The sequence below is a fragment of the Trachymyrmex cornetzi genome, unplaced genomic scaffold (assembly GCF_001594075.2).
Source record: "Trachymyrmex cornetzi isolate Tcor2-1 unplaced genomic scaffold, Tcor1.1 scaffold83, whole genome shotgun sequence".
NCBI classification, from domain to species: domain Eukaryota; kingdom Metazoa; phylum Arthropoda; class Insecta; order Hymenoptera; family Formicidae; genus Trachymyrmex; species Trachymyrmex cornetzi.
In genome coordinates this window covers 3,639,682-3,658,970 of record NW_017300169.1, presented here as the reverse complement: position 1 = coordinate 3,658,970, position 19,289 = coordinate 3,639,682, and the positions used below count along the sequence as shown (strand labels likewise).

At 32.9% G+C, this 19,289-nt stretch overlaps 1 protein-coding gene across 5 annotated transcripts in view; it reads left to right on the top strand.

Annotated features, from left to right (window-relative positions):
- Positions 1 to 19,289, top strand: part of LOC108768886 (pleckstrin homology domain-containing family G member 5) — a 169,093-nt gene that overhangs the window by 121,121 nt on the left and 28,683 nt on the right. For all 5 annotated transcript variants that reach the window (XM_018519560.1, XM_018519559.1, XM_018519557.1 and 2 more), the window contains 2 exons: positions 5,334 to 5,579; positions 17,663 to 17,769. In XM_018519560.1, the coding sequence (XP_018375062.1) occupies positions 5,334 to 5,579; positions 17,663 to 17,769 (353 nt within the window). The remainder of the gene's footprint in view (positions 1 to 5,333; positions 5,580 to 17,662; positions 17,770 to 19,289) is intronic.

The following is a 19,289-nucleotide window of genomic DNA, read 5'->3' as shown; positions in this document are numbered from 1 at the left end:
TAGAATGTCGGAATCAGAGAGTGCGTAAAATCAGGGAAAATGCAACGTTTCGAGAAATTTGCAAAGAATTTTCACAGAATGTCGCAATAAAATGTAAGATTAAGCGCGCAGGAGATAGATTGATCTAAAATGCAATGCGCAAGAGACAGATTGACCTCTAAACGAAACAATATAACGCTTGTCTTTGGATTAAATATAAGTTACTTCAAATTATCGACTCTTTTATGCGGACTTTTTTGTGATTTAAAACTGTAAATTAAAACTGTAATGAATTGGAGAATACAGTTAACAAAATTATTACTGTTAAAAATGTGCTTAGCTTCCACATATTTTATACGTCTTTGTTCAATCAAGGAGGATGATGTGTATTACATAAATCGTAAAAAAAAATTGTCACTTATGGATTTTAGAAAATTTTTTTAAAGATTCTCTTTACCCCCTAATCATTTATAAACTGTACTAAAAAAAGAATTTACTAAATCTTAATATACATATTTCTTTGTAAAATTATACAAGTAAACAGTTACTTATAGTACATAAATATTTATTCAATAAAAAAATAATAGTTCAATCAAATTAATAGTTTCTGTAATCAAATAAATATATGTTTACATTTAGTAAATATTTACTTAGAGCTATTCGAATAAATATTTATTAAAATTTATTTTTTTTTCAGTGTAAGGAGAAAATAATATCAGCCATTGGAATTTATTTTTAAACGTATTTTGTGTTTACATAATTATTCCCTTTTTATTTATACTCAACGCGGTCTAAAAATTCCGTTACTCAATTGCACTGTCCTATTTTTAGAAGAAAAATCCCGTAAGCTGTACGCGGAACGTACACATCTTATTTATCTACATGAACGTGTTTCCCAGGATATGACATATTGTGTATCTTGTAAACGTGGCATTCTTAAAGGGATAGCGGGAGATCTTCTTGAAGAAGATCGTCGATGACCGAGGAATAAACTTCAACATTGCTCGATAATTGTAGCAAGACGTCATTCTGCATCCACAAATACCAAAATCCCTCTTCGACATTTTTCATTTCGCACGTCTTCGTTTCGTTCCGCGACGACACACGGTGACGACGTAGCTGCGAATCCCTACAAGATCGAGGGTGAAATAAGATCGAACGATCAAAGACGCCCAGGAATCGACTCGGACCCGATGGGTAAACACCGCGCGTGGAAATGTATACATCAAAGTATAATATGTACATACAGGCGACGAAAATATCAACTTCCTCAATACCGTTGCGCGAGGGCGTAATTGAGTTTTCTTCTTGAATCCTACGATCCGACTCTGTCTCTTCCTCTCTTCCTTTTTGCGAGAGTAGATTCCTATCCATCTTTGGAACATCGTCAAGGAACCAAAAGAGAAAAAAGAGATAGTAGTGTTAACAAATTGACCTGATTACTGAATTTCGAGCAAACCCTAGATTGAACCTTGTAGAGTTAGCGATATATGCATATATACACTGTTAGAAATGTAACCACGAGCTTCCTTTACATGTAAATGAAGCTCGTGATGATGAACGAAATTAAAAGTAATGAATGATTTAACTGAAAATTTAGTTACAGTAGTTACTTAAATGTAATGAACGTGTATATTAAATTTCATAAATTTTCATGAGAAATACATTAAATTTTATGTACATGTACATAAATATACTTTTTTAGTTACAAATACATTAAATTTAATGTAATGTCATGAAATTAAATTCAATTGTGTAACTTAAAAGTTAATGAAATTTAAGAACATTTCTAATAGTGTAGTTTAAACAGCTAATCATAAAAGTAGGAAAGACAGTAATAACGCGGGAGCGTTAAGCGTGGAGAGGGAATGTCGAAGACGAACGGGACCAGCGGATATCGAAAAATCAGAAGAGCCGAACTCGATTAAGAAAGAAGGTCCTAATTAGAGCATATCGTAGACCTGAAGGTTGGAAGCAAACGAATTAGTTGTGGCCTGAGACGATCTTTTCCATTGGAAGAGGAACTGATTATCTGATCCCGCACAAGTAGGATCTACCCACACGTTTAGAGGGGTGTTGTTTCTGGCTATCAGGAAGGCGAGGAGTGACTCGGTGTCTTGGGGCAACTGGCGAAAGCGGTTTCCTCCTGGATCGGCTCTTCTTCACGTATACTCAGGAACACATAACAGATACGTAGAACGAAATAATCATTGTATCGCAGTACCGTCAACTTGCGAGTCATTACAATCGTTTGCGTATGTTAAAGTTTTTATATTTATTTTATTTCCGATACAAATGAATTGGTCGCGACGAGCTTTGAACACTCCGTAGTGAATGCGAGCGTATTGACAAAGGAATAAGGTGGAGATGAAAAGGAAAATAAAATATATAATGAAATGCAATCTTTGAACGCGACCATAATTTGCACATTACTTCTGTGATACGATTGTCATTTCGAGCTATTATTGAGCAGCTTGTTCCTCATCGCGTAAATCGCCTCGAGTGCTTTCATCAATCCGAATAATTGTGCCTCATGGAGGTCCCTTTGACAACTAAAAAGGATTTGACATGACGACGCACTCTGAATCGGTGTAAATATCCTGTTTTCGCCCTAAATGCTCGAAATGTGTGTAACCCAATCTCGCATGAAATCGTTGTATCGCTCGTGATAGAATGGAACGTCGTAGACACTTTAGAAATTGGGACGATTTGAGCACAATAGGGAAATCTCGAGGAGTTCTGGATTATAATCAGATTTATTTGTTTGAGATATATTTACGTTGAATTTTATCTTTTGCGTTGTGAGTGACAGGCGTTTTACTTTCAATTTAATAAATCATGTTTAGTCAGCCGTTGCGTATTTTTACAAAATCTCAATTTTGTACATATGAATCGCGTTAAATTTCTTTTTCTATACATATGGATCAAATTTAAGTGTCACGTTATTTCAATTTGTTATTTATTTTGAAGTTTTTATACTGGATACAAGTGTGTCAGAACAACGTATGCGGTTTTTGGAAGTTTATTCGCTAGATAACTTCATGGAAAAAAATTTTTTTTGCCGTATAACTAATCTTGGTTTGTTAAAATATATTTGCTGCCGTAGCTATTTCAATATAAACTACGGTGGAATGTGGTTTGCTGTTACTGCTATAATATAGATACCACAGCTAAGACATTAACTATGATACCTATACTTTATTTTTATGATACCATATATTTTACACCTATTAGTTATCAGACACAGTTTTTAGTTACAACAGTTACTTTCTTTTTTTCTGTGTTATTATTTATACGGATACACCTAGAATGGTATGTATCCGTATAAATAATAATCCGAATGGACAAAATTGCCTGAGATAATCGAACATTATTATAGAAATTATTTATAAAGTCATACATTCATATAAGGTAGAACATCTCGTTATTTTCGGCCGTAAAAGTTGCAAGAGTTTTTTCTAAAAAAAATATACGTACGATCAAAAAAGTATCTCGTATTCTCATACAAAATGGTTCGTAAATACTTTTACAGAAAAAATTTTCTTCAAAATGTTTAAAATAGATAGTTCGTCTTTATGTTACATATTGAAAATATTCCAAGATCGCTTAATAATTAATACTTATAATATTAAAAACACAACAATTAATTTTTATTTTTGTCTTTCTTTTTAGAAAGATTTTAATATTAAAGAAAAATATTTTTAATATGATTTTGTTAATGGAACCTATATTTGAGAACTCTGATCGATCTTTTAATAAGGTAAAGAATTTTCGTAAAAAGTGATTGTGTATACTATATGCATATTAAACATTGTGCAATTTACGTGATTCATTCGTAATTATTTTAAATTGGTTTAACGAATGGTTATTACTTCTCCGTAACTTCAAATTAGGCAGATTAACTGCTCGTTACAAACTTAACACGACAGTCACGCTTCTTCCCTGTTTCTAGCGTCGTCTAAAGTTATACGTCGTTTGATAACTACTTCGCTTAAAACTGTCGTATACAAAATGAAAATTTGTCCTCCCCCCAGTCATTCAATTATATCTTACGTGGTTTGTTGCTAATAAGAAAGAAAAAGAAACCAAGCGAAAGGAATCCCTTCGAAGACACACGTCGCAGTGGTAAATTATTGCGACGAGTGAAGAAAAAAGAAGAACACAACAAGTAAATCGTGATAACGAACGACAGGAATCCCTCGAGGTACAGCAGGAGGGATTGATTCGCATAAATCGATCGTCCAGTGACCCGCTTCGTCCACACGAAGGTTTCCCTCGAATTTATCTCCCAGGAAGTCAGCCTATTGGTTGCGTCCACACACTGCTACGCCGCGGGTTTGTTAATATCAGACCAGCCGGCCTCTATCGATGTGTCACCCTCCACTTCGTTTGTTCACCCTCCTCTCAGACGCACCTCGTGCATACTGGTGCATTTGATTGCGGCCACAAATTTGTTTTATTGTTGACCGTTTGTGCGCGTCCGCAATAACACGGATCGCATTATTCGTGCTCGCAATTCCGAAGCATTCGGCTTGATCCCCGAGCGAGTAATTGGAAGATAATTACAGGAAGGGAAGAATTAGATGGAACGGGATATATGATATTTGCATGAGATTGCTTGCAGTGATAGAAAGCAAATAATTTATATGAATTCACACTGTCTAAAAAATTTCGATGATCACGTCGAATGAAAATATAATTTTGAGGAGAAAAAAGTGTTTCTCCTTTTTTTATATTTTTTAAATGGAGCATTGCTAAAAAGTCTTGTGTTGAAAATTGAATTTAATTTACTGCCAGTTAAACAACCATTGCAAGAACAACATATTTATTGCTTTTGAAGAAATAGAAATTTTAGACGAAATTGATTATTTATCATTTTTACTCTAAAACAGAGAGTAAAAGAGCACTCTTCATTTTCTAAAAAGCTTTCTATACATTTCCTATAAACAAGTTTCTAAGTAATTGTTATTATTAACCCTCTACAGCAAGGGTTATTTAGATCCGAAATAAAAACTTTGGTACTAGGAGGTTCTAAATTGGAGATAAAAAACATTGAATCTTCTTCTATAAACTAAAGCGGACATTTACTTCCATTTTGTATTTCAGGTAGAACGCTTTAGAATTTTAGTGTAGAGTTTTCATATACATATATATCTATAACTGTTATAGTGGAGGATTAAATATATTATTGTTAAGTATATATTTCTATTATTAAATTATTATTAAAGATGTTATTATTTGTATAATGCGGTTATCAACAAGCACACGTAGTGCACGTTTCTTATTTAATTATGCAGAGACTTAATTCACAGAATCTTTTTTTCTAACGTATGCACGATCCTTTATTGTTACAGGTGCGTTCAAGATCGTTGACGCAGCTAGACTCCCTGAGTGGCAGCATGTTAGATACGGGGGAGCATCATCTGGAGGGCGATCCCTCGCAGCAGCAACCCCCTCATCTGCATCACCATCAGCAATCCCATCAGCTGCAACACCACCCTCTCGGCATTGAGTGCAATCGGATACGATTTCTCGCACCGAATGCGACACCAACCGAGATCGCGAACTCCAATCGCAGGCACAAATTCTCACGCTCTCAGGTGAGTTTTATCGACAAATATATTTTGACAAATGCTTCTTCAATATGTCACATCGGAAATGATTCGTGACGCGCTTTCACTATGCTTATTTTTCAATGGAATATCTGAGTGCTCCTTCTGAACTTCCTTGCTCTTTTGAAGGAAAGAGAGTCCCTTACTTCAATTTAAATTTTAGCGAATATTGCTGCAGCTTTTATAGTATAATTTGTAAAATCCCTTATTATAGCCTCTCCCCCGCGTTTTTATGTCTTTGACGTACTGTTATTAGCGTATTACTTTTAATTAAAAGGAAGAAACTTCAATGCAGTTTCCGTGGAAGTTTCACAAGTCAGACTTTTTTCTCCGCCGAAAACTAAATGCATACCATGGTTTGACGAAACGGCTGAAGTTTCGTTATTAAATAACTTAGCAATTAACTTCAGAGTGCGTTAAGTTTCCGGAAATAAAGTTGTCCGAAGTTATTTCAAATTGTCTGGAGTACTAGCTTAGTAGATTCCATTGCCATTTTATGAAAGTTTTAAGTCGTTTTTATTTTTGTTTTTCTTTTTTTAATTGCTAATTAACAAACCGTTTGCAATTTAATCTGCCTGAAAGTCTGTTGAAAAGGAAAAAAAATTGTCTTTGATGAAAATCGTTTTTGATAAAAAATTTCGAACTTTGATGTTAAATATTGCATAAACAGACATATACCCGCGAGGATTGTATGCAATGCAAAATATTTATGTCACATTTGTTTGAGAGTGAAATAGGAGGAGAAGGATGCATATATCCGACATGGAAATAAAGGATTTTCACGCATATGAGAGAAGCTCGATATAACGAGAGAATTTTCTCTTTATTCACGGATTTCGTTTTATCCCAGCGCGACGAGCGAATAAAACGGATAAAGCAAAACGTGATCGGTGAGCTCTTATCGTCATTGTATCGCGGATGTCTAAAAGAAACATAAATGTTTCCACGTTCTTCGCACCGCTTGCCAGAGATTTATCTTCCGTCACTCGAATATGAATTTCAAACCGGTGACTGAATGGGAAATGTGCAATAAGCGGCCGTGAAAATTATGCAACCGATGAAATACAATAATTTCATTCCATGTTCTCATCCTTCCGCTAATGTCCATAAATTTTATATTATAAGCGTAACGCAATATCCACTCGCAAGCGAGATTATGTACACCTGTATATCCAAATCCGCGGATTGTCTGTGATATGTGGTGGTTCGTATTGCATTTCGATACGATTTCACTCGCGAATACAACCTGCAAGAGCTCAATTCTTTGTGTTATTAGTAATCTTTACCTGCGTGCTAACAGGAATGTACTGAGGGAGACGCAAAACCATGAGTTTAGACCGTCATTCAAAAACGTTGATTATGTAATGCATCATTTACAATATGCACAGAGAAAAGTGTTTGATTGAATTAACTGGGATTCTGATGAAAAATAATCAGAATTCTGGTTAAATCTACCGGATTTCTGGTTAAATCTACTAAAATTCTAGTTGCGACAATCTTCAGACAACATTCAAAATTTCCTTGGTTAAATCTACTAGAATTCTAGTAGTTTTAACCAGAAATTTAATAGAACTTAACTTGAATTTTGGATTGTTCATTTTCCATCAGAATTCCAGTTCAATTAAATATTTTTTTTCCGGAGTAAGCATGATGCTAAAAGTAAGAGTAAGAAGTTGACCAATTATAATCGAATGTGGAAAGAATAATCGACCGTGATTAGTCGATTCTTACTCTTACTTTCCACCAAGTTTACTTCGCATATTGTAGACGACGCATAAAAGAGCACACACTCTTGCGTTTGTACTTGAGTGTAGATTTTTGTGAAAGTAAACTTGTGGCACTCCAAAGATTGTTGTTACCTTTACATATTATGCCCGCATTTTATTTGGTCACGTTTGAATGTGATCAAATCTGTAAAAGTAAAAACTTGTAAATTAAAATATGTACAATTTTCTAGCTCCAGATTACTAAGCAAAAATTAGTAAATAAAAGGGTCAAAAAATATGAGCAACATTTATTGAATCTTTAAATAGAAACTAGTTTATTAAAACATGCAATAAGAATAAAATTAGTTTTTTATCAATAAAATTCATAGGATAAAAACTTGTATGTTACTATGCTCTTGCTTGACGCGTGGAATTTTCAAATTTAGAAAATTCCACACTCCACACATAGTTCCTACATGTGAACTTGCACTTGTTTCTATCTTCTTATTTGAATACACGAACTTTCACGCGTTTTTATTATTCGCGCATTTAAATACTTTTACTTTTGGAACGCGTACTTGTTACATGTACACACTTAATTACAATCTTGAACGTCTTTTAACAAAATTGATTTGTAAGATTATCGTTTAGAGGCCATTATTGAAAGATACCTCCGACGATTCGGGAGACATCCCATGCTTTTGGTGAAGCATCTCGGATATGATCCGAACTGCAACCCCCATATTCCAAATGGAGATTCCATGTTCACTCGTTTTATTTACAATGAAACCGAATTGAGTACGCGACAGGACAGTAATGTGCAATTAACGGCTTTTCAATGGACTATCAATATTTATACGTTTAAATGCCCATTCCGATCTTACTTAAGTTACACAAAAACGATTATAAACTTTATTGCCCTAGCCGGTATAAAACACACGCAATTACTCCACGTCCAGTCGAGTGTCAACGAAACTAATTTCCTTCTTCAGGTTGATGATAAAAAAATAGTGTAGAAAAGTGTTTACTGTAATTTACTGTAATCTAATTTAGGGTGTTACAGAGGTCGTATCCATGTCGCGGATCAACGGCACTTTATTGGCTTAATCTAACATTATTTTATTTCTTCCGAAAGAGAAGCTATTACAGCGATTACTATATTTTTTTGCGTATTATTTTCAAGATCATTTCCGTAAATTAACAGGTAGAAGACGTGAATGAAAGCGTTTGCGTTTTTAATTTTTTATCGGCGATGTATAAAAATTCTTTTAAATAATTATCTTTCTCATTTAAAAGCATTATGTTACACAATATTATTTATGATAAATAAAATATATAATATTTAAAATATATAACATTTTGTTACACAATATTATTTATGATAAATAAAATATATAATATTATAGGAAATTTAATACATAAAATATTTTGGGAAAAGATGATTTTTTTTAAAGAAAATAATTCGGTGGCAAATTTAAGCGGTAAAAATAAGATTCGTTCTACAAACATGCATTATAATTTAACAAAATAAAGTGAGAGACACAATTTTTTTAATGTTTTTTATGGCTGTTATATTCATGCAAATTAAATTGGAAAAAAATTCTTCGTCATCTTTTCATTTTATATGTTAAATAGCAATCTTGTAAACATCCCTTTCCGAATGGAATTATATTTGACTTCACAATTAGATTCCAGGATTAATAAGTATATTAAGTCATGAGGTTACCATAGGCATTACAGAATGCCATTCATTAACAACAGAATAATCAAACTAACTTTAATTGCACCAGGGAATTGTTCCGCGTTGTTGACAGTTTCTGACATTTCATTATATTAGCTGGACTGTTGTCATTTTCTTGCGGTAATGCGTACATAAGCGTCACCGAGTACATCCATAAAATTAATACATCAATTCGTATAATCCCACGTCCGTGTGACAATCACGCGAACGCGACGAGATTACATTGAAAATGAAATAAAGCTTTCTCCGTCCAGTATCGCGTAATCGCTTGCATCGTCATAAAAATTTTAGCCTGCCATTTCGCTTCACTCGTCTCTTTCTTATCTCTTTTCCACTCTGTTGAGAGACGATGCTCTTGAGCGATGCAAAAAAAACGCCTTATCGCATTCTCCCAACCGGCGTTAATTAATTTGCGCAATATTTTAAATTCCCACTCTAAGTACTTTTATCGATCCTTTTTAATTTCGCAGCGACTTTTCCAGAGTTATCTCATACTTCGCTTCATCTTTCTTTTTTTTTAAATTATAATAAGACTCAGATATTAAAGTATGGAAAAATAAGAATAAGAAAAATATTGTTTACACTCTGAAATAAGAAAGAAAAACATGACTCATTATTACATTTCGTATAATTTTATCGTTATATTATGATTTTCCCTACATTGAGAAAATATTTATGATTTTCCCCCTACAGTGAGAAAAAAAATTGCTGCTTTAATAACATATTAATTGATTCAAATGCAGCGATCGTGAACTGCCAAGCAAATATTTATTAATTCAAACAAATAATATGTTTTATAATAAGTAAAAATATGTTTTAAATTACAAGATTTTATTGACGTGACTCACATATATTTAACTTAAATACTTAAATTAAATAATCACTACGAACTAAATGTATTTGGTCTAGGATGCATTCCGTTTCACGCATGATGCATCATTTATCCTTGTTGTTCATCGAATGTTAAACAAGGATAAATTATGCGTTATGCACATCGAACGGAATGCACCCGTAGTTAACAACTTTTTTTTCTCGGTGTATTTATATGAAAAATATTTTTTTGAATGGACGAGCAATTAATGTTTTTCGATGGCGAATCTTAATTATAATTCTCATTACTGTTTATCGCTTCATCGTTGCATACAATTTCGCATCCCCGCAGGCAAACTTCATCGCCATAATTCGCTCGATAATTTGAACAGTTTTGTGCAGGATGTACACGCTTGTGTACACGTGTCGCTATTTCGTTTACATCGCGTTCATGGCATGTGAATAATTGGAACTAACTAAGTCATACTTAATACAATCTGCGCTAAACAATCAATTGTTAAGCGATTCAGTATTCAACGCGCTTTGCGAGGGAGTAGACTTCTTTGTGTGATCCCTTCGTCGAGGGAGTAGCCGGAATACAAAATTTAGAAGCATCCGCAGAAACTGCTGCGGGGGGCGGCGTGAAAACAGGACGAAACACGAAATCGCTATTAGTCGGATCTGGTTTCGTAAAACTACGAGCATTGTGTATAACGCCGTGCGATGGTCGGGAAATACGGGCTACCGTGAAATACTTGATGAAACCGTAACACCGTAGTTTACTATAGTTTCAACACGATAATAAAATAAAATTAGCTGCATGATTAATAGTAGCGCACATAATGAGCGAAGTAAAAGTAATTTATATCAGCACCAAAATATGCGCTAAATGTACGCGGCAAAATTTAAAAGCCACGCGAACACTAATCTATTCTTAAGGGGGTGCGTTTTATTTAACATTCATAACAAGGAGAAATAACGTTTGCGAGCATTATTATTAATTCTGTTTAACATTTGATGAACAACAAGGGTATGAAATAATTTTATAAGCGTTACGAGCATCAAATGGAACGCTAACGTTTCATATTGCATCTTAGAATCTGCTGCATGAAGCGTAGCTCGGAAATGGAGCTTATATTCATCACGTAGTTACATGCATCGGTTAATTATATAAATATCTCATCTCTGTAATTATGTGATATTAACAAGACTTAACATCACCGAGTGAGCAGCTGGTGCAATAAAAAATGTATAAAGAACACAAGGGAATTTAAACCAGTGTAAATCGAGCATTAATAATGTTTTGCGAACACCACTGTATATTGGGCCATCGATATTTATGTGGCCATTAATAACCGATGTTTACGTGGATGTTAATAACCAAACGCTAAGCACAATCGATCGCTAAGCACTAGCTTTATAACTATTGGCTAATATTTTTTATCTAATTTAGATAATGAAAGTTTCGAGTATTCTCTCTCTCTCTCTCTCTCTCTCTCTCTCTCTCTCTCTCTCTCTCTCTCTCTCTCTCTCTCTCTCTCTCTCGTGTGCTTTTAGATAATAAAATAGATTACATATAGCTCAGATTTAATGAAAATATGTTGGCAATTACGACGGGCTTATATGTTTACAATTGTCACAGATAAATTGTCATATTTATTCCTTTTAATTCCGTCGCCAATGTATATCTATTTTGTATGGCTTGACAAAATATAATAAAATTCATATTACATTTTCATATTATACTTTTTTATTTTATTATTAAATATTATTTTTACATAACTTATTTCTTATTTATTTAATAGATATTTAAATCTGAAGATTTATTTCATTTTTACTTACGCTGAGAAAAAAATGTAGTCAATTTTAATAAATATTTAGTTCAATACTGCCAACTAAACATTTACTTACAGTAAATAAATATTTGTTCAGTAAAAAAAATGATTATTAAATCAAATTAACATTTCTTGTATCAAATAATAAAATATATCTTTATATTTAATAAATATTTAGTTGGTAGTATTCAACTAAATATTTATTAAAATTGACTATATTTTTTCAGTGTATACATTATTGTCAACGGCTGCAATAATTCAATAATTAGAATGTATATAATTTACGAGAAGAAGAGCATGTACCATAAATCGTAGTACAAAATAATATGACCATAGCAGATCGTTTATTCATACGAAAGCATCAGAACTAAATGAGCACTCCGCATTGCAAAATTATTCGGATTTACCGCACTCTCGCCGTCAAGGTCGTATTTTAATCAGCATAAAAATGTCGACAAATCACAAAAGAGTACAAAAATTACTGCAATTTTCCACCACAAGTGATCGATAAAGGTAATGACTCGCAAGAGGGCTTTTTTTTAAGTTCTAGAAGATAAAAGTCGATAGTTCAATTTAAGCTCACATCATCGTTTTCGAGAAATAAGATCGAATTAATAGATAAGACTACGATTACAGCGAAATGACCTTTTAACGACGCAAATGAGTGATAATTTGCGAAATACACTCCGAGCTTATCACTCATATGGCTTCATGTTCTCGTAAAGCTTTCGAAAGGATTAAAAGGTTCCCATGTAAAAGTTACTCGATTATATTTTCACGTTCGCGTTTTTATTGTAAAATATTGGCTAGATAAAATAGATTTATTCAAAATTATGATTTTACAAGTACATTTAAAAATTTCTATAAACACGCAGTTGTTCCCAATGTGTATAAATTATTTTTTATATTTTTCACTTGAATTACTCTACCATATATTTTCTTTGTTATTTTTTTAAAAAATTTAGATTTATTTTTTAAATTATTGACACTGAAAGTCGCTTGATAAAGTTATATAAAAGTTACCTAAAAATTATTCAATTTTATTTATACTGCAATTGCAATAACGACTAAAGTCCACTATTTCAAGACTACTACTGCATCAAACCGCAAACTGGCATGTGTACAGATCGATAGGAAAGGGTAAACACTATATGAATAAGGTTTATATCTATACGTAATCTACTGAAATATAAGTGGCCGCGTAGGCGTTGATTTGGACTACTTGCAACTACGCCTACACGTGCCGCCTATGACGTAAAAACGTGAACGGCGATAGTTGTATGGCATTGTTACGATAGAACGAGCATGTAATCAATCTATCAAATATGAAATTGCAAGCAAAATGTACACAGAAAATTTAGCCGTCGGTATTTATTGTTTGAATGAATAAGTAAATGAAACTGGCACTGACGAAATATTTCAAATTTGCCTCTTTGAAATGCCATGTTGAAATTTCACCACAAAATTTAGTGCGATTTAACAAAATCGTCGCATACTTTTGGCAAAAGTTGAGATGTATTGCGAGTTTTATTCGAGTCACGTAATAATATACGACGAGAATTGAGTTTGTTAAACTGTAGCCCTCGGATAATTTAGCTCTCTCTTTCTTTTAGTGTCTTTTATTCTTGATGAAAATGGATTGATAGTTTTCTCACGTATGGATTATTAGATTAAAGAAAAATTTTGTCAGAAAGAAGTTTCTGAATAGCAAATTCTAGTGAGCTATGAGCGTAGCGTTAAGAAAAGCACAAGTAAAATAACATAATTTAATGTCGTAGAAAATAGTAAAAAGTATTTTCTGATACAGTAAAAAAATATATAAGACACAGTCACCATTTCGTAACAAATAGAAATAATTTCCGATTTAATTATAGCAGAAAAAACATATAATTAAAGAACGATTATTCGAAATAATTTACTATCACACGCAAATAATTCTTTTTTTTTTTTATCATTACATTCAGTTATTTGCACCATATGTTTTCGAAAAAAAAATGGACTTTTTTGCACGTTTGAGTTTGATATAAAAAATTAAAGATGTAATAAAAGAGTCGTAAAAATTCGTTATGAAGACAATAAAGGATGATAAACGGTAATGTTACAGTTTCGCCCCTCATAGAAAACGACAGAGAAATTTTCATTAAGCATTTACACGCACATTAGTATCATTGTCACGAACTCCCAAAGTATTTATTCTTACTTCGGGAAGGTCTATAAATTACATACGTCCTTGAGAAACAATAACGGAGTCCCGCTTCTCCAGTTATTCCCTATCGAAAGCTGAATCAATATTATGCAAACGTGGATCAACAGTGCCTCCAGAGCAAAGATCCCTGTAGGATTCTAAAAATAATAAATTTTATTGACGATACGGAGGCGATATTATATAATGCTGAAATATGTTGACGAAATTACAATCGACGAGATTATCTCCTCCCTTAATTTCGCGTTTATGAAACGCGTGCCTCGTTGAGTATCATATAAAAACAAACTTATAATGGGGATAAAGAAATATATGACTTGCTATAAAATTCGGGACAAAAGTCTATCCGGTTTTTTTACGAGCTTAGAATTAATCTTTATTTTAAGAAAAGTTCCTAAAGTATGTGAAATATTTCTTATTAAAATCTTTCAATCTTAATAAAGAAATTTAAAATTAATTAAAATTTAACTAATAATGAGAAGAGAGGAAAAGGAAAGGTTTATAAGAAAGATCCATAAATGAAGATTTTATTTATAAAATGTAGGATAATATTTTACAATCTTTAGATATTTAACAATATTATATAGCGAAATAATGTATCAGAAAAATTTGTCGTCATTGTATATCTATCAATTATATTTACTAAGCACATTACTCATAGAAAAGATTTCCCGATCTAATATTAATCAATATATATATATATCAATTACTTTTCAATTTATTATAAAATGGGACAAATATAGGAACAATCATATTTATTGTTAAATAGAGGAATATTTTAATCTTAAATAGAAAATTTTTAATTCTAAAATAAAATGATTTTAGACATTGGTTTCGTGCCAAATACTATGACACCAGCATATATCGTACGTGTCATAACGTAAAAATTTATTCTAAACATAACAATATATAAACTTAAATAATATATATATGCTATTCTTGTCTCAAGAAAATAAATCAATCTTATTTAATTCAAGAGAGAAGAATAGGAATTATTGATCTAATCTTAATATTGTCTTATTTTTATACTGCATAAGATTGCGATAAGATTAAGTACGTCAAGAGTTTTTATCTCCTTATCAAAAATTCTTTCTGAGAAGATAGTTATTGTGAATTATCTGATAACTTTGGCAATTATCATAGTATTTGTTTAAATCTTTATTAAGCCCACTTTATACAATCTATAATTTGAGATCAAATTCAAAATAAAATTCTATTTATAATTTTGTGTGTCACATATCCTAAATATAAATATATACTCTGATATATATATTTTGTAAATATGTAAATTTTACTTCAAATGTTTTCTATGTTACACGACACGCAAAATTATAAATAGAGAATTCTGTCCCGAATTTGGAATTATACGTCTGAAGTGAACTTAAATGCCGACATGATAAATCAATTTTATTTTGATGCAACGCCGCGCATGCTATAGCGTGCATACCTTCTAAGTTGTTGTAATGAAAAGGAAAGATCGATAATACAAAGTCTACGCGGAAGAACACATGGTGTGTATAGTCTCTTTCTCTCTCGCGATTATATACTCAAAATTACATAGCCAAAGAAACAATTCAGTATAAGTATTGCGCTTCGTTATGCATTCCACGTTTCGCGCGTGAAATGTATTGCGACAATTGCAGTTACAGACTTCGAAACCTTCGGAGTTCAAGGTACAAGAACCGACAACTACCTTTTACAATCCGAGCATGATTTATGTACATGCAACCGACGCATTCAAGAAACGAAAAATATGTCTTCCACATGGAACAGTTGTTGTCTCGAATTTATTTCAAAAAGTTACTAGAAAATTTCTTTTTTACAGGTCGAAGGGCAGCCAAGTTTTTGTGATTCTCACGATCTTTGTTCAACAGTGCTTTGATTTGCCAATCGTGATTAAACACGATTATTTCTTTTCGTCAGCTCACTCGATGAGTGTTTTCCTGAAATACTTATCGAGTATGTTATTTATGCTGAGCAGCAAGATAAGTTAATTCGCAATGATGACAACCAACAATCTTTGCCACAACGACGATTACTCCGGTGCCGCGCTTTAATATTTAATTCCGCGGGTTACCGCTCACCAGCCTATCTAAGTGACTCGAATTTATGAGAGCGTTCCGTCCCTGCATTATTTATGAGAGAAAAAAATTGAGTCGAATGGGCGAACGTGGCGGCAATATTGAATCCAGGCACCCGAACTACGGAGTAATCGCAGTAACGCGAAGGAGAAACTGGTCAGGCCAATTTTCTAAGTTTTCGAGATGCATAATAAAGATTGTGTACAAAATATAAACGACGCTCGACTTCGAGCTAAATCTACGTTAAGGATCGCCAGAACGCGCGCAACTATAGAAATATTTGTACGGGCGTTTCGTATTCATGGACCCTTTATATGTTGCCAGATTGCTAGATAAACGCATAATTTGTTTGAAGCTTTGTTTATCGCGCGCTGAAATATGCGAATCTCGAGCCTGTGGTCGATTATAATAGTTATTATATTCGAGATACTGCGATACTTAGTTTTTCCCTTCAAATTTAATGCCTTGCAACGAATTGTGCATTTAAACGAGATTTATTCATTCAACGTTCAGTTTCGCTTTAAACTATAGTACGTCGCAGCTTACTGGTTACATTCGATCCTAAAGCGATTTACGGTAAAACTAAAAGTCGGCTCTTTGTGCGGCAAAATCGGCTGGAGTTTTCTTTAGAGTATAATCCTGAAAGAGACGCCAATCAATGGAGTTAATCGTTGAGTTTCGTGTACCGATTTATCAGTATCAGAAATCCATTATTTAAAGTTGTCGCTTTTACACGAAAATATTTTATCTCTTAGATTTGGCGATATTTTACTCTTGCGCGATGTATCAAAATGTTAATTTTAACAATTAGATAAAAAATCTAATAGCGAATTCAGTTGGATGCACTTGATGCTCACTGGTGCACATTAATTAAGCCGTTGTACACAAATTGACGTAAAAATATATGTTTGATATAAATATACATATATAAACGGATTAAAGCATGAAATTCTCAATACATTTAATTGTGCTGTTAGGTAAATTCTATATTTTATAATTCGAAATATTTGCATTTTATTTTTACACAGATTAAATTAGTGTACAACGGCTTTAATAATGCGCATTAGTGCATCGAACCGCTATAATATATATCGTGATATATACACACATATATATATATATATACGCAAATATTTACTTGAATTGTCCTAACTTAACATTTACTTATGGTAAATAAATATTTACTAAATAAACAAATTATGGTTAAGTTAAATTAATGGTTCTTGTACCAAATATAAACATATATATGTAAGTTTATATTTAGTGTAACTTTAAAAAAAAGGATGTAAACAAATATTCAGCTAGTACTGTTCAAACAAATATTTATTAAAATTTAGTATTTTTTTTATTGCAGTAACTCTATTGCCTTACTAAATTTCATCACGTATATTTTTTGCAAATCTGAAAATAACTTTCTTTTAGATGTAGGTAATATGAAATACAAACGACTCGAATAAAAGTTGTCGTACAAGAACTTTCTGTGAAATGAAAACAGTCTGAGCTTAGCATTTATTTATGTATATCACTTTCTCGTTTAAAACTCTGTTAAATTTCATCTACATCGGTAATGAGTGAAATTTTTACCATGCAAGAATTATCTTAAACCAAGATTCTAATTACAAGAATATTAAGATCAGCTTCACCTGTAGAGATAAAATTAATTGTGCTTACAGGCGTGCTTTATTCTGATTACAGGTATCCAGTAACGAATACTTTAGCGTCAGTTTCGAGGTGGGTGACGACGTCTTGACTTCCTTCGACCGGGAGGAGTTTCTACCGGCGACGCGGGGAACTTACCTGGTGTGAGTGAAGCTTCATCGTACTTTTAATACTTTGCGCATCTGTGTCGCCGTCGGGGACGATAAATTTTCACGCGTGTCACGTTGTGCGAATGACAATATGGCGATATTTATAGACGCATAACGAAACCGCAATACGCGCGTCCCGGGACCGATTATCCAATCGGATAACCACCGGTATTACGTCATGCGACTTACAAAATCCTCCCCGTTGCAGGCAAGGATGCGAAAAATACACGCCGTCCGCCCTCGCGACATCATTGTTCCGTTATCTCACGACGGTCGATCCTGAGGCGGATCAGTTTCAGAATATTTATCCCGACATCGACATCTTTCATCCCCCGTCGTTGTCGCAAGATTAAAATTCACCCCCAAAGCGAAAAATCCTCGTTCCACTTAGGCGACCAATAATGGTTCATAATTATTATTTCTCCATATTTTTACGAGAATGATTTCAGCTTCGTGGCGTCTCGTGTTGAAATACGATTGCATTATTCGTCAATAACATAATGAACTTACAATTTATTTCCATCATATGTGATATACGATTCTCATTCGCAACGTGACGTTTTCTCTACGAGAGAGAATATTTTCCGGAGCATAAATCTCCGAAATTACCAATTTTACGTTCAGCGTTTTTTGCCATTAATTCTCACTAATTAATGCCTACAGAGACATGCTTGGAATGTACTATACATAATACCTATCGTTAAAGAACATTCCATTAAGTCAAGTACCACCGTCATGTATCACATGTTGTTTAACGACGACTGAAGATATACCAACCGACTCTGCGTTACATTCAATCTTCTTTAGAATCATTCACGAAAAAAGGAGACGGCTCCTCCTACCTCTTTTATCGATCTCCGGGACGATCCGACAATCCATTAAAGAAAAAGGAGGAGGAGAAAAGAAGGCAGATACTTCTATTTTTAAAATCGTCAGAAGGTCGGTCCTTATTCCCCCCTGTAGTTGCCCGCTCTACAAGGTGTACCGATTTATTATCATGACATCGACGAGGGAGAAGCGAAGATTTGTGGGCGGAAATAAATAGGCAAAGCTCGTCGCCGCATTCATCGTAGTGCGTTTATAATAAGGGACAAGGGAAATACAATAAGTAACGCACTGGAAGCGCTTTATTTCATAATTAAGAGTGCAGACTTATCTCAAAAACTATATGCACTGAAAAAAATATTAAATTTTAATAAATATTTGTTTGAATAGTTTTAATCAAATATTTTTACTAAATATATAAATATACATACATTTATTTAATACAGAAAACATTGATTCAAATATCATTTTTTATTGAGTAAATATTTACTGTAAATAAATGTTTACTTAATATTATTTAAAGAAATATATAAGATTTAATAAGTTTTTTATTCGATTTGGTTATTACATAAAATCTTCGATGAATTTTATAATATTTCTTCAAAAGAAAATTAATTGAGTACGTAATAATAATTTTTTTTTAATTCGTAATAAATACATTTTAAGTTTATCATCAAGAAAATATTTTT